Raw genomic sequence first — 11,894 nt, forward strand, 5'->3', positions numbered from 1 at the left:
TTATTATGCAAGACAGGCCACTGGATGTTGCCACACTCATTTACATTTTATAGTGTGCTTTGGTTACAATCAAATCGGATACAAGAACATTCATTTAAAACATTATTTTTAAAGTTTATTTTTCATTTTAATCCTAACCTTTACTTTTCATAATCACATTCAAAAGTCAGGGCACAATTTTGAGATAAATTTGAGATTATGAAAGATTAACCTCACAATAACCTTCTTTATCCAAATCACATGTCTAGACCACCACAAAGAAAAGAATGTTGTGGGGAGGGAAACATGAGGGATAATAAGAAAATACCACATTTAGCCATTATTGTTTGCAGCTGATGCTTTAAGGCATGACAGCAACAACCCATTTCATGCAGCTCAGATGGTTTGTTCATCTGGATTAGAAAGAAATAGTTAGAAGATGTGCATGGTTGTGTGTGGTTTAGGGTTCCCATGGGAGTCCTGTGGGGTATCCAGGGGCTGAGATGAGAAATAACTTCATTTTGTTTAATTGCATTTCATTGAAGCACAATGAGCAAGTGCATAAAATGACAGCAGTATTTTGACTTCATCATTCACCATTCATCATTATGAGCAATGTTTGTCACCCGTAGACGCATTGTGAGCCAGTCATGACCATCACTGTCTATTTTGTGTCACAGAAAACAAGAAAAAAGGTGAGAGAGATGAAGGGAAAGTGACAGAAAGAGAGAATTGATTGCCAGTGCCGTCGAATGGTGGAGCAGTTTAGTGTTCTTGCCATTTCAAGAGATTTTTTCTGGTTATTAGTGTTAGGGCAGTTGAGTGGATCCAAGAGCGGACACAAGGCGGGTTAATTCACACTTAGAACTGTTTATTGACAAGCTGAATGTGCAAAGGTGGGTTCAGTGGGCTGAAAAAACTCAGAGCTCGACTGGCAAGCAGCGTCTTCACAACTAGAGCTGGGATCTGAGTTGGAGGAAAAAACACTGGCAGTCAATGGAATGTCACAGACTAGATCAAAACTCTACTATCAAGAAGTTAGAGCTGGGCCTTAGCACTAGTTACCTGTGGGTTAATGGACAAGTTGAGGACACAGGGCGGGTTGCAAAGGTGCTTGCATAACCATTGATGAAATTACCAGCATCGCTTGCATCAAAACAACTTCATCGGTGTCCTTACACAACACTGAAATTAAAACGTTAACCAATCAGATAACAAAACCCATGATAGCTTAAACTGATGGGAGTGTACCAGGACTTTACCATAGATGTATTATAAGATGTATTATATTCATTACATATTTATTATGTGGTGGAGTAAGTGAGTAACTAACTAAGTGAGTAACTAAATAACTACTTACTTGAATCTATTCAACTTTGCACTTATACTCCCCTACTTTTAAGTAAGTAGGCTACACATAGTACTTTTTACTCAGCTACAGTTATTTAACAACTACAGTAGTAATAGAATTAGTTACTTTGATTTTGCATGTGTTTTCAGTTACTGTGGCTAATATAATATACAATAATAATAATAATAATCCACTAATACAATATAGACACTTAATATTTTCCAGATATTACTTCTGTTCTTTTATCAAAAAAGAATACATGAATAATGAATAAAAACCAAAAATACAAAAGGCCAAACATGTTACAGTACAACATTACATCCTTAAATTGAACCTACATGAGGATATGCACATCGTCAAAATGAATCTGCCTGTGGCTAACTTCATGAGCTGATTGCAGTGACATGGCTGGCGTTACACATCAAAGCTAATATTAACTACAGACATATCGAAAATGTTACCTAGATTGAGCATGTGTACTATTTTGAATGGAGGACTTTTGAATGAATTCGCCCGATGTCAGCTGGGATAGGCTCCAGCCCCCGCAACCCTGTACGCAGGATAAGCGGTTGACGATGGATGGATGGATGGATGGCTGACTTTTGAATGGAGGACCTGACATTTAACACAGTCTTATTACACTGTGGTTTTGCTCATTTGAGCAGTTAGTAGTATATTAGGGGCAGCTTTGGGCGTGAACAGATTATTTACTTTATTCGTTTTTGTTTTAAACTTTCTCAGTAACAAAATGTTTCAAATGCGTGAGTGATTATTTAGGCTAGTCTTATCGTTCTTGTGTGACTCTTAAGGACAGCAAATGCGATAACCTGCCACGTTGCCAGAGAGGAGAAAAAGAACATTTATTTTATTGAAGTAACATGGCGACTTACATAGAAAGGAGAAAAAAGCTACAATTGTTAGGATAGTATATTGAGTGACATCTATCTCAGCTTAAATCACATCCTAATGTCGGACGCACAGCTGTCGAGGCCTTCGCGTCAAACTAAAAAACAAAACAATTGTGGAAAGATTTCAAGTGGTGGAAATAAAACAGCGGGTGTCATTTTGATTCTTGAAGGTCTTCATCGTAATCTGATTCACTGTGTACAACAAAAACACTAATACACTGCAAAAAAATCAGTCTGCCGCCCCCTAAAGGGCGCTCGCATAAAAGGTCTCTCCCTCTCAAAGTCCCTGGCTGAATTTCAGTCCCAGTAGCCTACACGCTGGACTAGAGGGTTTATCCAGAAGTTTTATTCAGAAGCCTATTTTTATTTTAACAAATAAAAGTTGCCAAATGTTGCTGGCCCAAACACACCATTGTGGTAACAGAAAAGACTAATTACAACATTAGTCCACATTCGAATGGGGGTCAGTGAAGAAAGTAAGAGTTGATCTTAGTTTTAATGAACTTCCAAAGATGATGGCTTGGGAAAGTGAAAAAAATGTATGAAAGTAAGAGTTGATCTTAGCTTAGTTTAAGAAGACAAAAACGGTCTGCAGAATGTGGTGGTAAAACCAAAGTGTAAAAGGAGAGATTCCTTAATGCAGATGGTCTAGAGGTTGAGGACCATACAAAACCGATAGCCTATGTATTAGCTTAAAGGCCGTCCCTCAGTATTCCCATGATGCAATGCGATGAAGAGAGTTTTGTTAAAATGTGCTAATAAGTCTCCTATTTGTTTGAAATACAAAAGTTACTTTGTGATTTATGCTGTTTAAACATGTATGCTTAGAATGTTTTTTGTTGGCAATTGTCATTCTTGTGATAGTTTACAGTTGAAACCATGAAGGGAATGTTTCATTTTATAATCACAGCCGCACTGTTTATTTGAGAAACTGCATGTCAACTGCATGATGAAAATCACTATTCTCTCTCCCCATCCGCTGTCACACATGGCAATACCCTCTATCGTGGCCGTTTTCATGACAAAGTCCAAGGCCACTATTCTGCAAGAAGTCCATCCCAGGCTGACGCGTGTCCACCCATGTGTGTCCCAATATCCACACTCCAGGAGTACCCACTGTACCCAAAAATCCAGAGAAAGTGATAAGAAAATTTTGAGTGTACCTTTTTAATTCGGGGTATACAAAAAGGCTTGGTCCATTACCAGCCCAGTACAGTCCACCAAAAGTTACTCAAAAACATTTTGCAAAATACGGTCAAAAACTTGTTACAATACAGGGCTCTTGCAGATCTCTCCTCCCTTCTCCCGTGTTACTTTTTTCCTACTGCCCATGCGCAGCGAAATTACTAACCCACCCAATCAACAGGTACAAAAACACAATATCAAAAACAAAAAGAACTTCTGCATGACCCATGAACATATAGCAGGTGTTTAACAACACTTTTGCAAATACCATATATGCCAAAAATGGCTCTTACACCCTCCCTAGTTACACTATAGGCAACCGCATAGCAGTTAGTTTCTTATTGAACCACGATAACTTTAGGATTAAAATAAGTGTTTTTTCTCTCCTCTCTGACAACCTGCATGTTACTCCAATCATTGTCCTTAAGATCTACAAGACCTCAGTCTATAATTTAAGAATCAAACAAGAGCGCAAATCCCCGATAAATAAGAAAATCACTCACACATTTGAAACACATCCTTACTGAGATAGTTTAATCGTCATAGAATATTAACATAGGGGTTTCTAAGATATAGCAACAGTAACATAAAAGTAACCTGAGTTTGCATTCTCTATATCTGCGACATCTGTGTGTCCGACATTAGGATGTTATTTAAGCTGAGATAGATGTCACCCAATCTACTATCCTAATGGGAGACAATTTTAAGTATCTTTTTTCTCCTTTCTATGTAGGGCACCATGTTACTTACTCTCTGGCAATGCAGCAGGTTATCGCAATTGCTCTCCTTAAGAGCCACAGAAGAACGAAAAAATGATCACTCACGCATTTGTAACATTTTGTTACTAAGAAAGTTTAAAACAAGAACGAATAAAGTAAGCGCGGGAGCGCGCAAAGCTGCCCCTAATATACTACTGCAGTACTTCCACCAGTGGCTATTTGTTAATATTATAAACAATAGTGGAAAGTAGATAAATACATTACTCAAGTACAGTAGTTTTTAAGGATACTTGTGCTTTACTTGACTATTTCCATTTTATGCTACTTTTAAGTAGTTACTTTTCAGAATAATATTTTACAGTTTATAAATCATTATGCATGAATTAAACAACAGTACCAGAAAGAATCTAAAGCAGTACTACTTTTTGATACTTTAAGTACATTTTGTAGCCAGTACTTGGGTACTTTACTTAAATAACATTTTGAATTCAGGACTTTTACTTGTATGGGAGTATTTTTCTAATGTGGTGTTAGTAATTGATCTAAAATACTTCTTCCGATTACAAAATACTTGACTGTACCTTTAAGAAATGCACTTCCGGGAGGGGGAGCGGGATTCAAAAATGTAGCCCCGCCTCTGCTGTTTGTCATCGCGGAAATAGAAACTTAACATCAGCCAAAAACAAAATGGGTGCATCGCTGGACACTCCGGCAAGGTGTCCTCTGTGCAACGAGCTGACAGGGGACCCCGTTACTCTGAAATGTAACCACCGGTTCTGCCAACGATGTATAGGAGACTTGTGGAGTGTTGTCCCGAACGGGCCGTACCATTGTCCGGAGTGGAGATGTAAAACTGTGTACCAGACCCTGCCGTTTGATAGCAGCTTGATACGGACGGCCACCAACAGTCGACATGCTCAGTCCCGTAGTACTGCAGGTACGGTTCAAACTAGGCTAACTATGAGCTTGTATCGGGCTATAAGTATTGATGTAGCCGAATACGTACGTGAAGGTGAGAGCTTGCTAGCTAACCTGCGTTACGTCCCTCTCACGCTATACATTTACGTGAACGTTACATGTTGTAAAACCGGCATGTCCTATGAACTAGGTGGTTGCCAATGCTAAGTTAGCCAACGTTTTTCTCTTGCTACTAAATTATTTGTGATTTGGCACCCAAATAAATAAATAAAATAAAGGCCGGACTTAATTAACGTTACGGAAAATGGCATCCACAACCTTATGTTTTACGCAAAATGATGTAAAACCACATTAACGTTACATAATTACACTATTACATGTTTTTAAAAATATGTAATAGTGTTTGATTTAACGTTACAGTGTCATGGGTCGGATTCTTTTTTCTAATATTTAAGACCAAAGTTTATGGTTCATATTGTGACCTTTGGCATTATGTAACGTGTTCATGCAGTCCCTCCTGTGTTTTGCATAAATCGGTTTAATCTTACTCTTTCCACATTAATTTTTTACAGCATTTCTCCAACACGTTTTCAGAGTTTCAAATTTGTCACTGTTCTTCTGCTGGTTTGGTAGTTTGTTTTCCAGGTCTGAAACCTTGAAAGGGTGATCTGATCTTTTCCCCATTTTGAATTTGCTACGTCTGTTAAAATTTTCATTCTGGGCTGATAATTTGGAAGACAAAGGTGGGATTTCCTTTCCTCCACCAACAGGATTAAAGCAGCTATAGGGAATTCCGGCAGGCAGGGCCAGCGGGAGAGATACTAATGTGAAACACTCCTGGAAACTAGAAATGTGTGGAGGGCGTATGCACCACGCAAGCAGCTTTTCTCACTGGACTGAAAAGGCACAAGTTTGAAAATTTCATCCCAAACCTAGTCACAAAAAATATGCAGAAGTTACACTTGAATGTGCTGTCATTGCGGATTCTGTTCTGTCATCTGTCTGTGCTCTTTCTGCGGCTCAGTCGATGTGACATATCTTCCATTGTGCAGGGGTTAGTGTGTCAGAAAAGCATGCTGGCTTGCGTACTTCAAAATGCGACCGGATGCAGTAGGACATCCTGGTATTTGTGGAAAAGTGCATTTGACGCTTTGTATTAGCAATAAATAAATGATATGGTAGTTTGGGTACTGGATTGCTCCCAGTTGACTAGTGCTCTAATAGGCACTGCATTTTTTATTAGATTTTCAAAGCTTTTTTTTTTTTTTTTTTTTTTTTGAGAAATATGATGTGATATTTATCCCATAATTGTAAGGATGCACCAAACTGATATCCAGGGTGACTATCAGTGTTGATAATGTCCTTTATATAGTGGACCAGGTATCTGTATCTAAAATGAAGTGTTTTCACTACCAGTTACATTCAAACTGCCATGGCAGGTCACCGACTCAGTGACAGCTTTCCTAATTGAGCTTACAGGGCAACGTAATAACTAACTTGAGTGCAAACAAGTTAGTTAGTCGCTGCTTGAATGACCTAAAGTGGCCTTCACTGGCCAAAAGTATTGCTGTAAACGTGTAAAGTCAACCTTTCCTCTGACCAGTTTTGCTTTGTTTGTATTCTCTTTTTAAAGGCGCATCCAGTAATAATGAACAAAAAATATTTAACTCGACATTGGGGAGGCCCTCACTCACCAGTCGACTTCTCGGGAAGAGAAAGGCCAGCACACCTGTGTCAGAGCAACCTGACTTAAAGCGATCAACTGTGGAATCTCCCCGTGAGCAGTCGAATGACACCGAGACTCCCACCACTTCCTTCTCAGATAAACCCGGGCAGTCGAGTACTGTGGAGACGTCGAAGAAAGCAGAGCGGTGTGGTGATGGCTTATCCTCCAGTGACAGCTCTGACAGCAAGACAGTACCTGAAAGTGACATGCCACATGACATCTCAATCCAGCAGAACCAGCATAAATCAGTGGAAGTCGTGTCATTAGATGACTCTGACAGCTCCAATGAAGTAGATATATGTGATGCCCCTCGTTTCGCAACCCCCAACAAAAATACACAAGTGACAGGCATTCATGCATCACCAAAGAAACCTGCTTCACCTGCCAACTCGGATTCCTTTCCTGGGGTCTCAACTCCATATAAAGAGAAGTCCACAGTACACCATGTCAGCAAGTCTCCTCTGATATCCACCCAACATCCTGCATCCCCAAGTCGTGTTGGCATCTTCAACAGGTTGGCGGGCAGAAATTCCAGCCCTGTGACCTGCCATTATTGCCCTAAAACTGGGTTTCAGTCTGCTGTGAAGACCTGTCTGGTGTGCGGAGCTTCCATGTGTGCTGAGCACCTGCGTCCCCACCTGGACTCCCCTGTCTTCCAGAACCACACCCTTGTTCCTCCCATGGAAGACATGTCTCCCTGGAGGTGCACGGAGCACCAAGAGATAAACCGAATCTTCTGTCGGCAGTGTGGAGTGTGTGTGTGCACGGTATGTACTGTCATCGGCTCACACCGTGACCACATCTGCATCAGCATCAGGGAGGCAGAGAGAGAGCTCAGGGTAAGTGGTCTCTTTAGATTCACAGAAGTTGTGGTAGATAATTATATAATATTTTTCAATTTTATCTCTGTACATGCTTTCCCCCAGGGGACCCTAAAGGAGGAAATCAAGCAGCTGCAGGAGACTGAGGAGCAAGTGATGAACAGAGTGACTGAACTCACACAGAAGAGAGACGCATCCAGAGTATGAAATGCATTTATGTACTTATTACTTACAAGATGAGAATTTTTATTACTCAAGGTGATTAATACATTGTAATAATGTACATTAAAAGGTGTTTTCTTATGGATGCACAGACTATATTTAAGGGAAAATAGTTACAGTATACATAATGGAGCTATAGCACTGTATCTCTAGAGTACATATTTTTTGTATTGTAAGTAGAGGGCATGGTTACACATTAGCAATATTTATCAATGTTTAAATATTTCACTATTTAAAGTTGGTTTGAAGTTCATATTGTTTGAGTCAACATCATCTTAAATTCAGATTTTCACATTTCTTAAGTCTTACTTGCACGGGTAGACCAATAATTGGACATCAAAGACCTCCGACTGCAAGAAGAGCCTTTGTGAATACTGCATTACATGACGCTGATTTACATTGTGTCCATCCAGGTAGCTTTAAGTGAGGCACGCGTGGGGGTGCAGCAGCAGTACGGCGCCATCAGGGAGGCCCTGGAGCAGGAGGAGCAAACAGTTCTTCAGCGTGTGACAAAGGAGGAGAGCAGGGTTCTTGAGGGACTAGAGAGAAACTCAGGCACCTCCAAAACTCCCTCCAATCCATCCAGCAAGGCCTCCACACTCTGGAGGGGCTGGCTGATGCCAGGGGAGACGCACGCATTCAGGAACAGGCCTTCATTATGGTGTGTGAGATGTTAGGAGAAAAACCTGTTGTTGGTCAAATATAAAATCCACTGCTGGCCTGTGAACACTAACACAAAGAAATTGTCTTTTCCCTCTTTCTCATGTGACAGGAATACAGCAAGATAGCCCAACTGTAAGTGATTTCCTCTCAACTTGTCAACATGTAAAGCAGTAATTTGTGAACATGTTAATAGCTAAAGGTAGGGCTGGACGATATGGCCAAAAATGTTATCACAATAAAAAGTTTAATATCTTTTGATATTGATAATTATCATGGTATGTATGAAATTTCTTTCGAGTTTAAAGGCTGATTTCTGCTCCTGAGTGAAAGTTGAAGAAACCTAATGGTTAATTGTTGTTTAAACTTTTCTTTATGGTCAACACTTAAGGCCAAACAGTGGATCACTTCACAAATCTGAGATAGACATTCAAAACACTTATAATAAAATCTTTCTCAACAAATATGAGTAAAATTAAGTAAAAGCTTTGTCATTCCTTTTCCTCAATAAAATAAACATCTTATTAAAAATAATTCCAAATTTGTGTGATTCAAGTGAATAATCAATGAACTATCAAACATTTATTGAATATTGATTGCACATTTGTTATATTAATTTGAAAAAATATATATCGTGATAATCATTGTTTTATTGTCCAGCCCTAGCTAAAGGTGTTGCCAATAAAGCCCAGCTTCGATTTATGAAAAGTCCTTAAGGTACTATATTTAAAAACAAAAATTCAACAGCAATGTGGCTTTAAAGAATCAGTGCCCCTGCATCTCAGGGTAATACACAGACCACACTGTTTAAGACATTTTTATGAACAAGGCAACATTTCCGCTACCCTTAGCACAGGCATATTACCAATATTACTAACAGCTACTGTCTTTTGGTGTAGATGTGTAGTGTGGGTGTGCTTTCCGTGTTCTTTTTTTCACATTTCTGCAGAAGTTTGTTAAAATGATAATGGATACTAAATATTTAACAGAATGTGCTTGTTTGCTCATTTGTATTTTTGTTAATGTTATTTTGTTACTTATTTTCTTTTTCCTTGTATTTGCCCATTAGTGCTGCTGTCCACTTTGTTTCTTTTTTATTTGTAACTGTGTCCATGAACCTCCTAATTTTTCTGGTCTTCTTCATCAGGGCTAGTAACATGGGCTGTTGTTTGGACCAGTTTGAAGCTCCAGAGGAAGTGGATCAGGCCCGGCTGAAATTTCTGCAGAGGTGGACCGAGAAACGGCTAGACACAGTCGTCATCTCTGTGCCAGGCAAAGACGGAGACCTCTACAGACTGCTGTGTGAGTTTTTTTTAAAAGTACAAACACATGTTTACTTTCCTCTCACTGATGAATCACAGCTAATTAAACTGAAGAGCTAAATGCATCCTTTAGACCCAAAGGTGGCGCATTCAATTAGTCATAATCTTCTCATCTAAGTGCAGTAATTTCCTTTCCTGTCTGCAGATGGTACCGTCCCTTTCTTGGATGCAGATACAGCCCACCCCAAGCTGCAGCTGTCTGATAACAACAGGAGGGTGATCTACAGCGAAGCCCAGCAGGCCCACACAGATCACGAGGCTCGCTTCAGCGCCTTCCCACAGGTGCTGGCCTCCTGTGCTCTGGAGGGGGGTCGCTGGTACTGGGAGGTGAACGTTTCGTTGGATGAGGGCCGCTGGAAGGTGGGGCTGTGTGAGGGTCAGATAGAGAGGAAAGGTCAAAAGGACAACTCTCGTCTGGGCTTCAACTCGTACTCCTGGTGCCTGGCCTGTGACAGAAGGAAGGTGGAAGCTCTACATAACAAGGTGGCAGTTCCTGTGGATGCAGACCAGCTGCAGAGGGTAGGAGTATTCCTTGACTTTGAAGAAGGTATTTTATCATTCTTTAATGTGACACCAGGGGGCAGTCTAGCTTTAATGCATTCCTACGAGCACAGGTTTACTGGTCCTCTTTACCCAGCCTTGTCTGTGTCTAAGACACAACTGACCATCTGCAATCTCTTCGAGTCATAAACCAGGCAACACTGGCATGTCAGTTCTGCTGAAAATGTACAAAAAAATACATGAAAGCATTGTGCCTTTTTTATGTGAAAACCATTTCATCATTTAAAACGTACCAATTTGTAAAACTCTCGGGGATGATAGTCATGTATTGTACTATAATGCTATAGAATAATCATTAAATGTGATTTTTTTTTTTTATATATATATAATACTAGTACTGGAGTTGTACCATGCCAGAAATACTTTCCAACGCTTTACATGCAACATTCCAGAGGTTGAATATTTTGGTATCAGGATTTTAATATTTGTATGTTTTTCATTTTAGAATGTCAGTGAACAAACGAGCAAGTTTTCAGGCAAGTTATGAGTGCAAAAAGTTGATTTGTATCATATTTCCATTTTGAATATCTTTTATATCTATTTTGCTCCTATGGTGACCTAATTGTCTATTTACAGAATAAAATGTTTCAAAAGCAAAATAAAACGTGCATTACGTCTTGCCTTTTATACTTCCTATTTGCGTTTAAATCCCAGGTGTGTGAGTGGGTGACATGTTTCCCCTCAGCAGGTGACAGTGGTGTGCTAACTTTGATCTCTCACTACCCCACATCATGTGAGCTTTTCCCGACAACACCCAGTGCCTTTGGCCAAACTCCTTATAGAATCACAGTTCGCTACTGTTGTTTAAAAGCCCTCCTCCATGCTCAACTCTGAGGCGCATTTATTCTGACTGGGAGTCTGTGTGGTAGACGTCATTAAGAGGGTGTTTACATAAACACCTTCTGGATGAGTAGTAGAGTACCAGCATGCCAGTGGTTCGGGGACAGCTGGCCATGGATCAAGGCTGATCCAAACTTGTTGGCTAATTGAGTAGCTTAAAATCCTTGGGATCGACAATAGTAAAAGTACTTTAATGATGCAGGTGCATCAGTCAACTATGGCAACAATTTCACACTTGCAGACACGTGATCCAAAATCCTCTGTGGGCTTTGCTTTATTTCTCTCTTCCCTAGCTGGCACATGAAGGCAGAATGCAATACATGTCTGAGAGAGCGAGAAGGGGATTTTAACAGTCAGGATAATTAAATTCTCCCCTCCCCGTCCATGCAATGGTCTCTTAAACTCAGCCAGGCTGTCAGCTTTTCCAGACTTACCATTACATTAAATGAGCTAAGGGCTTATAGTATATTGGCAAGGGAACAATGTGTCACAGTTATTAAGGAATAAAATGTACCTGATGAGGTATTGACAGCTACATTGGCTACTAATGGGGTCCTCACTATAGCAAGGAACATGGTCTTCATTAGCAATCCCATGAGTCTCCCATATCCTAAAGTTTGCAACCCAAGTATCTACTTGTCAAAATGTCTTCGCATAATAGGATACCCCTACCTACTTCTGG

At 40.0% G+C, this 11,894-nt stretch overlaps 1 protein-coding gene and 1 long non-coding RNA gene across 2 annotated transcripts; one reads left to right on the forward strand and one right to left on the reverse strand.

The window, feature by feature from the left end:
• Positions 1 to 718: 718 nt before the first annotated feature.
• Positions 719 to 4,787, reverse strand: LOC119893845. The gene is made up of 3 exons (XR_005442844.1): positions 4,724 to 4,787; positions 1,045 to 1,164; positions 719 to 945 (listed from the first exon to the last, which is right to left on the reverse strand). It is a non-coding gene; the product is annotated as an uncharacterized LOC119893845 (long non-coding RNA).
• Positions 4,788 to 4,799: 12 nt separating this feature from the next.
• On the forward strand, positions 4,800 to 10,980 carry si:dkey-29p10.4 (E3 ubiquitin/ISG15 ligase TRIM25). Its single transcript, XM_038706204.1, is given in 8 exon segments — positions 4,800 to 5,079; positions 6,694 to 7,625; positions 7,713 to 7,808; positions 8,243 to 8,372; positions 8,375 to 8,490; positions 8,602 to 8,624; positions 9,637 to 9,791; positions 9,957 to 10,980. Coding segments are annotated over 8 exon segments (2,247 nt in total). The 5' UTR covers positions 4,800 to 4,829; the 3' UTR covers positions 10,502 to 10,980.
• The last annotated feature ends 914 nt before the right edge of the window (positions 10,981 to 11,894 follow it).

The sequence above is a fragment of the Micropterus salmoides genome, unplaced genomic scaffold (genome assembly GCF_014851395.1).
Source record: "Micropterus salmoides isolate LMB-PRFRI ecotype aquatic unplaced genomic scaffold, ASM1485139v1 Ms_hic_scaffold_8, whole genome shotgun sequence".
In the NCBI taxonomy this organism is placed as follows: domain Eukaryota; kingdom Metazoa; phylum Chordata; class Actinopteri; order Centrarchiformes; family Centrarchidae; genus Micropterus; species Micropterus salmoides.